The 15,596-nt window shown below is 38.4% G+C and overlaps 1 protein-coding gene across 2 annotated transcripts in view; it reads right to left on the minus strand.

The window, feature by feature from the left end:
* CCNY (cyclin Y) overlaps window positions 1-13,723 on the minus strand; it is a 46,171-nt gene extending 32,448 nt beyond the window's left edge. Inside the window, exons 1-3 of one of the 2 annotated variants that reach the window (XM_010016884.1) lie at window positions 13,648-13,714; window positions 7,793-7,831; window positions 5,183-5,196 (exon numbers count right to left, since the gene is read on the minus strand). In XM_010016884.1, the coding sequence (XP_010015186.1) occupies window positions 5,183-5,196; window positions 7,793-7,831; window positions 13,648-13,714 (120 nt within the window). Of the gene's footprint in view, window positions 1-5,182; window positions 5,197-7,792; window positions 7,832-13,647 lie in introns of both variants that reach the window. The other variant, XM_010016885.1, reaches the window with a different exon arrangement.
* Window positions 13,724-15,596: the final 1,873 nt, after the last annotated feature.

Raw genomic sequence — 15,596 nt, forward strand, 5'->3', positions numbered from 1 at the left:
AAATTCCCAAAGGGCAAAAGGAAAATGTGACAGGTAAAAACTACTTGGAAAACTGTACTCTGAATACCCAGGGATTACTTTCAAATTAGAAGGCTGAAGAGACATCCCACAAGAGGTCTGGTACACTCAGTGTAAAACATTGAGCAATAACTTTGAGAACAGAATCGAAGTATTTTTTACTTAATTTGCAGTTGACATTAATTTGCTGAGGATTCTTTCGGGGCGTGGGTGGGGAAGGAAAGGAACACATCATACAGCATTTAGAGTTATCATGTATACAACAGGGTAGAGCACCCTTCCACTCTGCTCAGCTGAAATTTTACACCCAGTTTTGACCACCGTATTTCAAGAAAGATGAATTAATTTCAGAGAATCAGAAGGACAGAGCAGCAAGATTCATCAGAGGTTTGAAAAACCTGATTTAGAAGAAAAAACTGGAAGACTGGAGTGGTCTTCTCTAGGAACAAAGTAACAGCAATGACCTTAAGTCAAGTTAAAGGGAGTTGCATAGAAGAGAATATTGCTCTCCATGACCAATGTGGATGGGATAAGAAAGAGCAGGCTTACAGTGAACTAGGGAAAATTAAGACTGGACATGAAGGTGAGAGAGGAGTTGATGGCAAAAATAAAAAACCAAACCAACCCAGCCATCACCTTTTTCTAACAGCATGGATAGCTTGAGTGACTTGGGCAGTGATAGAATCTCCATCTCAGAAAGTTGTAAAGAAAAGTTAAAACAAACATGTGGTAGGAATTGCTTAGATGCAGGATTCTGCTCTTAGGCAAGAAACCAGACTGACTGCCTCTTGAGATGAATTCTGGACCAATTTTCTATCATTCTGTGATTTCTTTTGGAGGGAGGATTTGTAGCTCTTTATTCCAGAAGCAGTTATTTTTCTCATTTCAACCAAAGACATACATTAAAAAATGACATTATAGGTTATAATGAATACATAATAGCTGTTTTGTGAAATTTCTTCCTTTACAGGAAAAGATGTATAATGGAAAAAATTGCTTAATAACTTGCTAAGCTTTTACATGTGTTAGAGAACAAACTCTAAGAGATCAAGATTCAGTGTACTTGTGTTAATGCCAGGTGTTTCTAGCTCTTAAAACCAGCAGTTTTCCCCTCTTGCACAATGAGTGCTAAGGAAACATCACTGCTTTATTTTTCTCCCAGCTTCATTCCAAAATTTTCCAACTTTCCAAATCATGTTTTTATTTAAGATGCTTGAATAGGTTGTTTTTAAGATGCTTGAACATTAGGCTTTACTTGAAGTTTGCATAAAATACAACCTTTTCAGAAGTAGAATGGCTTAGTTTGCCATCAAAATCATGCAAGCTCTACAGAACTGCTTCTGTGTACCTGCTATGATATGAAAGGAATCACAACAAATTTCTAACTAACTGGCAATGAGAATGCACAAAAGGATGAGTTTATCTCAGCCTTCATTTTAGCATCACTCAGAAATGAAAACTAAATTTGTGGGGAAAGGGGAAGCGATACTGTTTCTTTTAAAATAGTCATTCCAGGGTGGTTTAGGGTAGAAACATCTAACAGTTGAGTGAGTGCATACTGACCAAAAAACATACTCAGAACTGACCAGAAGGGGACCAGCAAGCTCTGCCCTGGAAGCTCCTTAGCAACACTAGTATGGCACTGTGCCCTGAGGCTCAGCGGGATGCGTTCATTGGGCACAACACTTTCCTAATGAAGCTATACAGCTTTTGTACCAGAGCTGGCCTTCAGCCAGTTAGCTTCCAGTTTGGCAGAGGAGCTTCAGCCTTTTTCAGTGTTCTTTTGCACTTGTCCATCAAAAGATACTTTGCAGCTTCGGTCCTAAATAATGACAGTACTGTCTCTTTTTCCATCAAACCAGGTATAAGTTATTGCATTATTTTAAGAGGTACTATTAAATAGTATTTCGCCCCATGGAAAAATTGAGGCCTGCTTGCACCCATCTGTGGGGACGTGTCCATTAGCTTCCAGCAGTTAGAGGCTGGCCAAAACCCTAATAGGCAAACCTGGCATGTAAAAGTACACATAAAGCCAAATTTCCACAAGTAGAAAATACCAGGACTGCTTCTGACTTGGAAAAGGGAGGTTCCTATCTTGGGGATGGATCTTCTATTGTTTCAGCACATGATATAATTCTGACAATGTTTTTCACAGAAGAAACATGACTTTACACGTCACCAAAGTGTTTCCAAAAGCAAGCAAGCCATGCAACACAATTCTCTGCATGGCTCTGCAAAGATCTGCATTTATTTCCATTCTTGCATAATTTGATACTACAGTATAATTGCCTACATTTAGTGGCTAGATATGGACACATTCACCTGAACCAAAGCTACTGGAAACTGCTTACCTTTCTCTGCCAACACTAACAATAGTAAAAAAAGATCCAGTCTAACCACTCTTAAATAATATCAACTGTACCTCATTAGTCTACAACATGATTCAACCTTGATTAGCTGATTCAACCAGTTGATTAGTTTCACCAATGTTTGATATTGCCCAAAACTGATGCCTTAAACTAGATCTGTACTTGCAAGTTTTCTGCTCTCGAAACTTGTCGCTACTGACATCAACTCTAGACAACTATGTCAGCATACCACCAAGTTATTGGGGTCTCAGGCAACCACTGGTAAACTCTTCCGCAGCACACACAGGCCCTACTTAGCCACTGATAAAGCACCCTGCTTTACAAATCTGAAAGATTAAATAGTTCTTTGAACACTAAAAGCAGCTCAAAGGCTTTCATTTACATAGCACATAATTGCTACTGTTGTGCAATTTGACCAGAGGGACCTAACTAGGCTCCCAGCAGGGCAAGTGTTGTACAGCAGCCTTGTAAAAGAACTCTCCTGTGTGCTCTCATTCTACCCCAAAAGTTAACTTTTGTCCCTCCCCCTACAAAAGTTTGTCACTTCATACAACTTATTGCCTTGATGATGATAAAAGAGGTACAATTCATCACCCTAGAGGCCAGGAAAAGCAGCAAGGGGCTGAAAGATATTAGGAATAAAAAACCCTTCAAACCGTAAGTTTAGGTAAGCCATTAAAGAAAACCTGCTCATTCTAACTTACTGGAAGCCTGAAAAAGCATCCTCAACAGCATCTGTTAGGAATGGTATCAGTACAGGGCCAGATGGCCTACACAGACCCCCTCTAGACCTGCTTTTTTGTGATCTTGCTATGGAGGGGAGCAAAGACCACATTAAGCAATCTCTAGGAGCACTTCAAGAGCATCTGAGAAGCCTCTAATCTATCTTCCAGTTTGTCTTGTTCTTCTCTTTGAGGAAGGAATGTTAATTAAAATATCTTAAGGAATTTGGACAGCAATTATAAGCCTTTACAACAGCCAGCCTCAGGCAGTCCACTTAAAAACATCTCACGTTTTATGTTATGCTTTGCGTTTTTCACAGATTAAACTGATTTTCAGACTATCTCCCCATTTCAGCATGTATCTTATTTACTCTTATAACCACTAGCTGAAAGTGTTTGGTTACCAGTCACATGTCTAGTAGTTTTACAATAGGGAAGCAGGACAGCCTCTTTATGCAATCTGACAAGAAAATTTGGGGGCTACACAGAAGCAAATACCATACATCAAGCATGCAAAAAGACTCACAGAAATTGCTTCTGCCACACCATGTACAGCAAAGTACCCCTCTCTTCTCGACTAGTCACCAGCAGTTGGACTGCTGCTGGGAAGAAGGTTCCCCTGATGTGAATCACTACAGTGTCACTTATGGGGACTGGGGTTCAGACATCAGTGATGCCCAGGAATTTTTTCCCCAGGATGTCTAAAAAAATATTGGTCTTTACACATACGTTAGATTTTGTACTTAGAATTATAAAAACAGTATCAGTCTGCTGGGATCCGAACATCCAGTTGCTGGGTAGCGGACAGTGGAAGTCATGTCCAGATCCCTAAAGATGGTGCTGAAAGGAAGCAAGCCTTGTTGCTACAAGGCTGATGAAGTGTCTCCAGAATCAAAAAAAGATAAAAATATGCTGAAGACAGATATTACTTCCTTTTGTCTTTCTTCCCTTTTATACTTCCCACTCTATCTTCCCTCAGAAATATTCCAATGTGCAAAAATTATCCCTTATTTTTACAATATATTACTGCTCTTTAATGGAGATTCAACTTCAAGAGTACATCTTGTCAAGAAGGCAGGAAAGTACTTTCTGAAAGGGAAAATTTCTACAAAAACTTGACGGAGAAAACACCTTTTCCACTCCCACTCTGCTCCTTTCCCCTGTAAAAAAATAAATCACCCAGTACAAAGAAGCAGCTACTTCAAACAATAATAAAACATTCACTCTTTCTCCACCCACCCCTCAAAAAAACATAAAACATGTCTTCCTGTTTGCTTTCCTTACACAGGCAGAGATACTGATGCAATCTCTCCTCTCTGAAGAAGGAAACGCCTCTATCTCAGTCTGCATCTTTATCCCCATGAGCAGCTTGACTAAGCAGATTAAAAGAAGAGACAAGTGCACACTGAAGCAGCACTAAAACCGTAACAAAAAACCAGCAACTGCCAGTTCAATGGGAAGGGGAAGTAGAGTCTGCTGCAACTGTTTAGAAATTAAAATAGGCTGAAAGAAAGCAAACACACCGAGTACACGGTAAGTAGGTAACTGCCAGCACCTACAAGGATGCAAAGGATCCAGTACCATCCCCAACTTGACGTCTGTCCCCCTGGACAATGTGGGAAGACTGAGAGATGATGTCTTCTCTACTGCACCCTGTCACCCTCCACTTTCCTTTCTCCTTGCCTTCCCCACACCCAAAAAAGAACAGCTGCTGGCTTCTTCCATCACACCTACTGACAAGGTGAATCTGAAACAGGGCAACTGCCAGCCCCTGACAACACACAATAAATCAAAGCAGGAAGCCCTGAGTTGTATTTGGGGATCAAAGGAAAGTAGTCATCCAATTGAAATATTCTACAAACAAGAGCAAGCAAGAAAGGAAAAGAACGATGGCGTGATCATATTGAGAAACTGGACTTGTAAATGAGGAAGAGTCGATATTAATCATTTTCACAGGTAACATTTCAAAGTACTTGTATAAATTACTACTCTCATCTGTTGCTACAAAAGAAATAGGCAGAAAAAACACAACTTTTCTTGATACTTCTCTTGCTAGTCAGCCTCCCTGATCACCTGGGAAATGTTAACTCTGCCTGCAAAACAACCAATAAGATACTGCACAAAAGGATAAAAATGTTTTGTTGCTTATCACGGTTATTTATCTCAAAAGGAGAATAAGTATATAGGACTTATAAAATTTAGAAAAAGAGATGATGTTACGGAAAGAACATAAAAAGAGAAGAGCACTGCATTATGGTGAGGAGTTCTTGTAAAAAGAAGACAAAACAATGCTCCAAAATTTACGTCCTCTGGCTTGTTTTCTCTAGAGCAGATATGGAGACCAAGCATTTCACGTCAACAGGGAAAGGGATGAGTAGCAATAGCTTAAGTTAGAAATGCACTTGGCACATGCTGGAAAATGGTGGAAAAGAACTGTTCAACTAATAGGGTAAAACTAATGAATTCACTTATCATGTAAATTCTCCCCATCGTTTGCCACACACAATTTTTAAACATATTTCCTCAAATTTCCTCAAATGAGGCTGTCTAGGAAAATTACAATGGCAATTTAGGTCTATAAACCTAAACACAGTTGCCAGCTAATGGCCACAGCAACCACTTCAAAAATGACCACCAGTCTGTGCGTGAGCTTTAGCATTCTGAATATTTCGGAGATGCTGAATGAATACTCACAGGTGTGCTGAAGTAACAACTTAAATATCACAGACCACATTTGAAAATATACCTTATGTAAAAGTATTGGCTAAAAAAAAACCTTAAACTGACTTGTAAGGACACACACAGAGAAAGCCATGGCAAGGACTTCAGCTTCACAAACGCTATTTTTAGCTTTGTTATTAAGAAGTGCTCTGTAAGGAGAAAGAAGTCACACTACGATAGCAGTAAACCAGACTAATGAGGGAAGTTTACATTGGTGGAACCTTAGCCAATGCTCTGAATGATACCTGGGGGGGAAAAAAAGAAAGGAAATTAGGAAGAGCTTTAGTGCTTAGGGTATCAACTGGGTAAGCTGCTACATTGAGCTCCCAACACCACAACATTTCAGTGATGTGATCACCCTTTCCTTTTCTGCACAAGCTCAGCATTCCTAAAAATACTTTATACCAAGGACTGCAATAGTGTGCTTCCAGCAGCATTTGTAACAGTCATCTTTGTTCAATCCACCAGAGGAATCCACTCACAGTCTGCCTAATGCAGAACGCATCTTTCATATGACATGAAACGATTCAGGACCTATGAGAATTCCATCTGTGACACAAGGCAGACTGTGACAGAAACTCAGTTATTACCTTGTTTTGCAGTGTCTAAATATTTATTTTTTTGCCTGGAATCCTTCAAGTCTGAGGCTACAAAGCATGCTGGAAGTTCCTGAGCACACATTATTAAACTTACAGCAACCCAGTGCAATAGCTTTACAAGTAACTTTATAGCAATACAACTGCACTGCAAGCCACCCTCACAGGCACTGTAAACAATGGAAGTGTTTTACAGGGGAACAGGAGGTGAGAAGCACTGAGAATATCTGCTAAACTTGTGGGGCAAACTTTAAGGCTTTTATGAGCCTCACAGTATCTCATGACTTCTCAAAATCTTAACTCTTGGGAAACTGAAAATCTCAGCTTGCTTTTGAAGCCAGGCAGTAATTTCAGAAACACTCAGCACAAACTAGTTCTGCCAACAAATGAAGCAGACCTGCCTTCTCACCCTCCCTTCCTTTCTGAGGGTGGAATCACATTGAGGAGCAGATCCATTTTAGCTTTCAGCCATGCTAATTCTACCTGCATTGGTGCCCCAATCCAGTTTACCTGGAGGTGCACAAATATTTGCCCTGTACAAAGGGATGCAGAGCCTATAAACCACATCTGTTTCTTTCAGCAGTTATAGTGGCTTAAAAATGATTCATGAAGTGATGGCTTGTATTTACAGATAAAGAAGAGTTTGAGAACTCCCCATTTCACCCTAAAGGCAAATACCACTGGGAGACAATTAGTTCTTTCCCTCCTCAGTTTTACTGAGGCGTAACTCCAGATATTTCAGCACAAGGTTTAACGTACTGGGAACTGCACTGGTTCCAGGTGTTTCAGTAGTACAAACAATATTAACTGGGGCAAAGAGCTTGGTCCAAAGCAGGCTACAGGCGATTTGCTCTCAGCTTCACCACAAATTTAATTCAAACAGAAGAGAACTGAATTGAAAAATGCCTGGGGTACACAAGCATAACAAACCCCATCTTCATACTCAGCATGTACCACATGTCAATCCACATTTACATTGCATCAACACTGGTCAGGCACTTCAGAACTTCTGTGTAGAAATAAAATACTGCAGCTCTCTGCCAAACCAAACTTGCACACAAATGTAATTTAAAGTTTTGAGAGTTTTTGTAATAAAAAATATTTTAAAAAACACACTAATGTGTGCAGCTCTTTATCCCAGGGACCAGTTACCTATGTACACTGGTTGTAAGCATGATACTATCTTCAAACCAAGACATCCATTCCACTAACGCAATAGCCAAGACCTACACCTCTGTATCCTGATGCAGAACAGACATTTGAAGCATCAGCACCCTCTCACCAATATGGAAATCATGTGTGACAACTCTTATTTACTGTATAATATAGACAACAAGGAGAAAGCTGCATAGCGAGGCATTTTCACTTACGTGGTTTATATAGAGACTCTTGCGTTTTTCTCTCACTGCAAAAACACAAAATATGATAGAAATATTACATGACTATTTTTCCCGATTAAGTTTCTTATATACCATTTATAATAAAAAGAACAGGAGGCTCTCTATGTGCAACATTATAACTGCTTTTGCACTAACCAAGTATATTTATATATCAAACACAGAAGGAACATGTATGTGTACGCATAAAGGCATTTGCGCTCACTAGTGTGGTGATGGATTAAAATTCTCATCCATTTGGGTACTTCACCAGGCATTGGTCCGCATGGGAAAGTTAATATGCAGTAAGCTACAGTCCCAAGTTAGCAATGGATTAGGCATCCTTCACCAGTTCTCTGTGTATGTACTCCTGAGACACCAGTGCCTTCGTGCAAGGTACCTTGCTGCAAAGTGGCCTACACTACCTTGCAGGCATGAAAGCACCTAAACAGCTAGTTAGAATGGAGTTAGCAAGTTCTTATCGTAGCTTACTGTGCACTAACTCCCATAGACGAGCCTTGAAACCATATGCATTACACCACTGCCTTCTATAATGATCAGGTGCAAGCCTGAAACTATTACTGATGTCAGATATAACCATGAAAATATATTACTTTGGTGAGTATGAACCAGTCACCACAAGCAAGGGTTGCAAGTCAAAGCCACAATTAGCCAAAATATTCAGAAAGCAAACAGCAACAAAAGGGAGATAGATGTATAAAGTCTTATTTGTCAAGCAAATGCTTATTACAGCTGATTAAATATACTATTAAATTTTTTTAAGCATTTTCCCATTAACTCACCCCATAGAGAGCCTGTGGAGCTCTGTTCCAGTGAAAATACCACAGCATTTAAGATGCAAGTCTGGAGGCAACTAACACAAATCAAACTGCAGGATTAAAATGGTTTCATGCTGTAGGTGACTAAATGCACTTTGGTGCACCATGATTTGAAAGCTATGCAACCCAATGCACTTTGCAAAATAAGAGTATTCATAATGGTGGGATAGCCTGTCCATTCCCTGTTGGATGAGAAGCCATTATTTGTGATTTACTATAAGCAAGCAATCTCACATAAACAAGGCTGTATGTGTGAATACTGTGAAATAATTGTTTAATGCAGACATAAAATGAAAAGAAAATATGAGAAAACTTTTAAAAATCCTTACATAATTTTCCTCCCAGGGAGCAGAAAGGAGAATCACACATGACAGATGTTAGCCATGTCACTTAGTACATGCTCAGATCCACAATTACGGACATTATATAAGAAACAGAATTAAACAGGAACAGCAGGAAAAATCTGATTGTCGAGTAAATAGTTAAACTATTTTAAGTCCTGCTAAAACACTGCACTACACTTTAGTTCCCCTCGTTGCATTTATCACCAGAAGGGGTCAGAAGTAATTGAAAGGGATACACCAAAATGATGGTAGATACTCATTTCTAAGAACAGCCAAAGTATTTGTCTAGCATTGCATGTTGCAATATACAGGCAGTAAACAATTCCGGTAAGCTGTGTGTAAACCTAATAAGAGTACATAACTGAAAAGTAACACCTATTAACTGTGAAATTTTGAACACAGTTAAGTATTTCACAGTTTTAATCACAATCACACTGCATATAAAGTTCTTATGGACAAAATCATATAAAGACAGGCTACACATACATTCCAAATTCCATTTTAAGCACCTTTTCCCCTTAGTTTTTCTTTTCCGTATTTTCCCTTGTATACATTATTCAATTCCCCATGAAAGTAGAATCATGTATTTACAAAAGCAAGAACATCACTCATAGCTCATACCCATTTGCTATTTCCAATCTCCAGATGCCTATAGTAATGTATTTATACACATCCCTTGCTTCTCCCCACTCAAGCATTGCTTGTGCTGCACATTATTCCAAGCAACAGATTGACTTCCTTTCCCTTATTTTCCCCATATACCAGAAATTCAGTTAGCCTGCATTCTCAGGTAAGGCACTAAAAGGTGGCAGCTGTTGTTTTGCACTTCTGGCACAATCTGCCATAGTGTAAGGCTCAACTCTTTCCAGAACATATGCCGATGGGGATCTGGGCATAGCAGAAACCCCTTATGTCACAACCACTCTCTTTTGTGACCCCAACCCTCCCTTTAAACAAGGGAAATAACTGTCTTTAAACAAGGGAAAAACAATTATTGCACAAGGTAAAGCGCACTTTTGCCAAGCTAAAATGACTGTAAAGGGGTAATTCCATCACTTGGCTTCAGTCAGTTTAAAAATGCTCTGCACAGCTCACACAGTGCAGTGTGATCTTCAGCAGACAGGACCACAGTGTTACAACTAACCATTATTTTGTAATATAAACTCCTAACTGCAACTCCAAGCTTTTGGCTTTCAAGCACAGGGTTTAGAAAAAATGAAGCTGAACAGATTTAGAGTCAGTTTAAACAATCAAACTTCTACTTTCTTGCTAACATTTTAAAACTTGAAAGTTTTGGAATGCTTCAAGTGGAGACAGAGATGCTGCCAAATTGTCTTAGTTTTCCCCATTTTAAGGTCAGTGACCTGTTCCTATTCTGCAGGCACTTTCAACTGTTACTGGTGAACTTTTGCAGTAGTAGGAAATGTATTATCCTGAAATAAAAGGGAGTGAGAAAATACACACACATATACACATATATGTACGTGTGTGTGTGTATTTATGTATGTATGTGTTTTTCACTGAGCTGTAATAGAAACTGTGCAATTTCTATACACCATCTTAATGCTACCCCTATCAGGATCAAAGACAAAATCCTTGAGGATTACATCAATCAAATGTCTTGCATTTCGGGAGTTTTAAAACACTTCTTCTTATTTTATCCAAGACCGCAGACTGGTCCTAGTCAACATGAAAGAGTAAGTGCACCTTAATTCACCTCTACCCACTATATACATGCAGTTTCAAAATTCTCCTTGCCTGAAGCCCATTGTTGCACCAATACTGAAAAGATTAGCCAGTAAATTGAATGTGTAAAGCCTAACGTAAGTTAGGAGAGGTGGACGGCTGTAATGCACTTCCAGGAAAGACCATTACCAGCACACTGAAGTAGCAACCTTGCCTTTTTGCTAGTAAAAGGACAGGATGTTACATTATTGGAGTGCTAAGGTTTGGAAACCCTGGCTTAACCACAACCACACACTATATAAACAGTGCACAGCTTTTCAGTACCCTAGACCATCCCATTTACAGGCCAAAGTCAGCAAACAAGGGAAAACTTGCATAAAGCACTCAGAGAAGTTAAAGACATAAAAGGTGGTATTTACTAGCTCTCTAAACCTGTAGAATTACTCGTGAAGATCCAGCACCTAGAAAATTCCCACAAAAAGTTGGAAACATTTAGAAAAACTACTTCAGTTAGGAGTAAAATTAGTATTTATTATGTCTTCAACTTTTCTACAGATTCATTCAACTCTCAAGTAATTAAGGATGCGGACTACTAAGAGAGACGGGACAGATTAAGATGCTTAGCATGGCACCCGAGCTTCACAGAACAATGGGAAATTCAGATCATGTCATATCCGGAGATGCCACATCCCATCTCATTATATTTGGGGTAGTCCGCTTGTTGCTCTTGACTCGCATGTTGATCACAAGCAGCTCCAGCACAGCTCCTATGCCAGGACACTACATTACCAGTGAGGCTGCAAGAGTACAGGGCTACTAGAAAGCCATACATGGAACTGCCTGAATGTAATGTTGCCAAGTCCCTCTAGCATGTAGCAATGGACTTGGCTGTTTCCCACTGTAAAAACATGAGATATATACTCAAGAGTCACAGCCAGATCCTGGATGAAAACTTGAGTTCTGATGCCCCTCAACTATCCATTATCTGTATTTCAAATGCCTGCTGGTCTGATCTATAGAAATATTTTCATTCACAGTCAACAGGAAGGTTTGCCAAGCCAACACTATACAAGATGGAGAGTGGTAGTTACATGCCCATGAGGTGTTCTTACCATTGCCAGCTCAGCTCTACCCTTCTACATTGTGTTAAGAAGTTGGGGGGGGGGGGGGGTTAGAATCCCGCTGGGGGGGGGCCTTAGACTCCAGCTGGCTGTCAGAATACAACCCTACACACCCTAAGCAACCCCTATATTTTCCCCTTAATAAGCATGTTATTACATTTTGGTGTCAGGCAACCTCCATGAATAATGTGATAACTCCTACAGCTCACTTGGTTCCACAAGGGGCCCAAAGAACAGCCAAGCAAAATGCTTACTATTGTGAGTTGTCTCAGCAGAATGGGATGTTTCTTGGGCAATAACATCAGTAGACAAATGTCAGCAGAATCTTTTTTCCTTCGTACAAGCAAAACAGCCTTTGGATTTTTTTTCCACTATGATCAAAGATAGCTGAACAGATCTTATCACTCCTGTTGATAACATTTCTATATTGTTTCCCTAAATTCACTGTTCTTGCTCAAAAATAAGTTTTAATTTGTTCTTAAGCTACAACAAAGCTTCACAGACCAACTCTTGCACCGCTGTAAACAGTCATTTTAGAAAATGCTTATGGTTAACTCCATACTGTAATAAATTAGCCATTATTATTACTGCAAGTGAGAATAATCATCAGGTCTGGTCAAAATTTTAATTACTGGACTTGGGATTTTTTTGTCCTTCTTTTTAACAAGCTGTAACAAGAAACAGATAGCATCCATACAGTCTCAAAACACTATAGAGACATCAATATTCATAATACAGTGTACTATGGGAAAAATAGCATTAATTTGCAGACTACCAAACCATATTAGAATGGTAAATAATATATAAAACCACACAATAAGGCATTGACAGAACCAGAGCTGAATTCAGAAGTACAATCTGAAGGGCAACTGAGGTACTCACATAATCAACTCTTCAATTAGGACCTAAATGTATATCCTCTTTGTTCTAGTCATGAGCAAAAATTAGCAAACAATACACAGTAAGTGAAAACTACATTATTTATAAATCATAAGTTTGACACTGCAATTTACTATGTAAATCAAAATGGCATTTACAGGCAGCAAAAGAAGGACAAAGAATTCATACTGAATAATCAGAATTACAACGCAGGAACTGCTTTGAAAGTCTTGGTAGAAAATAATGCATTTTGTATTGACTATTCATCTACTTCTAAAACAACATGTCATATATGTCCAATGGGGAATGAAAAAAACAGAATAAATGGCTTCTATTCTACTAACTCTATCAAGAGGTTTGCTCAGCAGATAGAACTCCAGAGAGATCATTTTGTCTAAAAGTAAAAAAAAAAATCTCCAGGGAAATATATGATTGTATCAAATCCATAATGAAAGAAGAAGAGAGAAAGTTTAGCTGGAATAGGAGCTGTTCTGGTATAAAAATCTAGTACTAAGCTCATTTACAGTATCAGCTATATCAGAGGAAACTCTGGACTGTGTTCTTAGTTAATGTAAACTGGCATTTTCTCCAGAAAATACTTTCCACATGTTTCCCAGAAGCTTGTCCTAATGTTCAGTTTTAAAAACACAACAGTTACACAGAAAATTTTGGATTCAGGGAAAACATTTTAAAAACATAGTTATATTAAGCTTTATCCATATTTGTAGTTCTGACACAACAACTACTAGGAACTTACAATTTCAGCAAATGACAGGACTCAAACCTGCACCTTCTACTACTGGTCTGACAAAATAAGCAACTGAAGGCGTGACTTCTTTACACTCTTAACATGATGCCTCTAAAAGCCTCATTTTTGGGGAGGGGAATTATATATTAAAAGACAATCACATGCATTCTAACAAAGGGGTTAGATATAACTGCAATAGCAAATATTGTAATAAATTCAGTAACCTACCATCTGTTTGTGATTTACTGAGAAATATCGTACTGGCTCGTGGATGATCTGATGGATTGAATTCCATGTTTAAATCTGGAAAGAAAAAAAAAGAAAGAAAAACACAAAAACATTTATGATTTCCAATGGCATACATACATTTTCTCATTCTTTTTAATAAGACCAAGTTTACATACTTAGGCAGCTGTTATAAAACAAAATCCATCTTGAGGCCCACTTTTTTATCCTTCGTCACACAAGTGGTTCTTTTTGGCATGCAAATCATTTGCATCAACACAGCTTTGGGATTAGACTTCAGTTCTAAGAGCTGCTTTTGGATTAAAACAGATAAAGCAGCCTGAGAAGTTTGTACACAAGAAGTCAGGAATTATACATTTACTGTCAGTTTCTTCCCACCATGCCCCAAAGCCATTGCTAAGGACAGGAACACAGCTTGTTATAAGTAATTATATAAGAATTAAGTATGACAAAACAAATATGTAACCCACTGTAGATATACAGGTTTCTAAGATTAAATATGATTAAAATAAGTAATTATTGCAGCTGAATGTAAAAAAAAAAGCCTAGGCCAGAGTGTTTTAAATGGTCAAGATTATAAAAATGTGGAACTTCCCTCATAGTTCACAGATGAACACATTCCTTGCTGTGACAACTTCAAAAAAACCCCCAAACCAACAAACCAAACTAGTTCTAAGAAAGATTTACCAGGTTAAAGATTCAAATCTATCACACTTTATATAAACTTCTACGAATATTTTCCCTATTGAGGTGAAAATACTTGTTCCTAAATTCAATATCACTACCAATTTGTCAAAACTTACTAAAAACAGCACAACATTTTAGCATTTTCTTGCTCTCCCAGTGTGGCCAGCTCAACCTTAGTTCTCTTACATTCTCTTGATCTCTAGATATAAATTCTCTTGCATTTGATGCAAGCATTTATGTGAGACTACATATGAGCACCAATATGTTTATCTTCTGTGATTATCCCAGGCTTTCTAGGTTTCTCTCACTCCCCTTTCATATCTCTACAAAAGCTCTGCAAAATTGTAAATTAAGCCTCAGGTCTTATGAAAACAAAAGTAAGTCTTTTTGCCCAGGGGTCAAGTTGTTCTATCTACAGCTTTCCCTGTTCCTTCACCATCCATCACCATACTCTCTTCTCCTTTTCCCTTTTATTTACTGATTTATGAGGTCTTCCATTTTCCTGCTGTTTTCTCCTGATAAAATACCTCTCCACAAACACACTTTCTATTTGTATTTTTCACCTTTTATGCTCTCTTGGTTTCTTTTTCATCTGCCTGCATTCTGCAGCCCGTGAGATGAGAAGCCTGACATGCTGCTACTACCTGGATGTAATTTCCAGAATAAACAAGATCTTTCTTACAAAGAACAACCCAGAAACACAGAAGAGCAGTTTCCCAGTTGGAAAGGGAGCTTATTATTACTCTTATTAAAGCCACAAAGGAAAAGAAATCCAGGAATTTCAAGGAAAAGTCATTTTGATCCTCCCAGAAACCACAGTTTGCAGCCAAGTTTGGAGAAGATTCTAGGAATGTCATTTTACTACTAGGAGTTCTGACTTGAAAGCACTGTGAATAAAAAAGAATGTTTTCCTGTTACTTTCTGCATCTTACTCAGTTATGGAGAAGAAAAAAAAAAAAAATAAATCATCCCTTGAGATGGATAGTGCTGGTAAACATCATCTTCTATTTCAAGATAATTTTTCCATTAGGCTGAATTCAAGCTGCAATTCATTAAGTAAAGAGTAATCAGCACTTTTAAATGGCAAAATACATTGTCTTTTATCATCCTCTTTATCTTTTATCAAACAGGACAATAAATTACCATAAACAAAAAATGCCTTTTTTTTTTCTTTTCTAAACCACTACAGCTGTTTTTTCTACTAATCTTTTGAAGTACAGCAATGCAAATTCAGTCATCAAAAC

Source organism: Nestor notabilis, unplaced genomic scaffold, assembly GCF_000696875.1.
Source record: "Nestor notabilis isolate BGI_N333 unplaced genomic scaffold, ASM69687v1 scaffold14256, whole genome shotgun sequence".
Taxonomy (NCBI): domain Eukaryota; kingdom Metazoa; phylum Chordata; class Aves; order Psittaciformes; family Psittacidae; genus Nestor; species Nestor notabilis.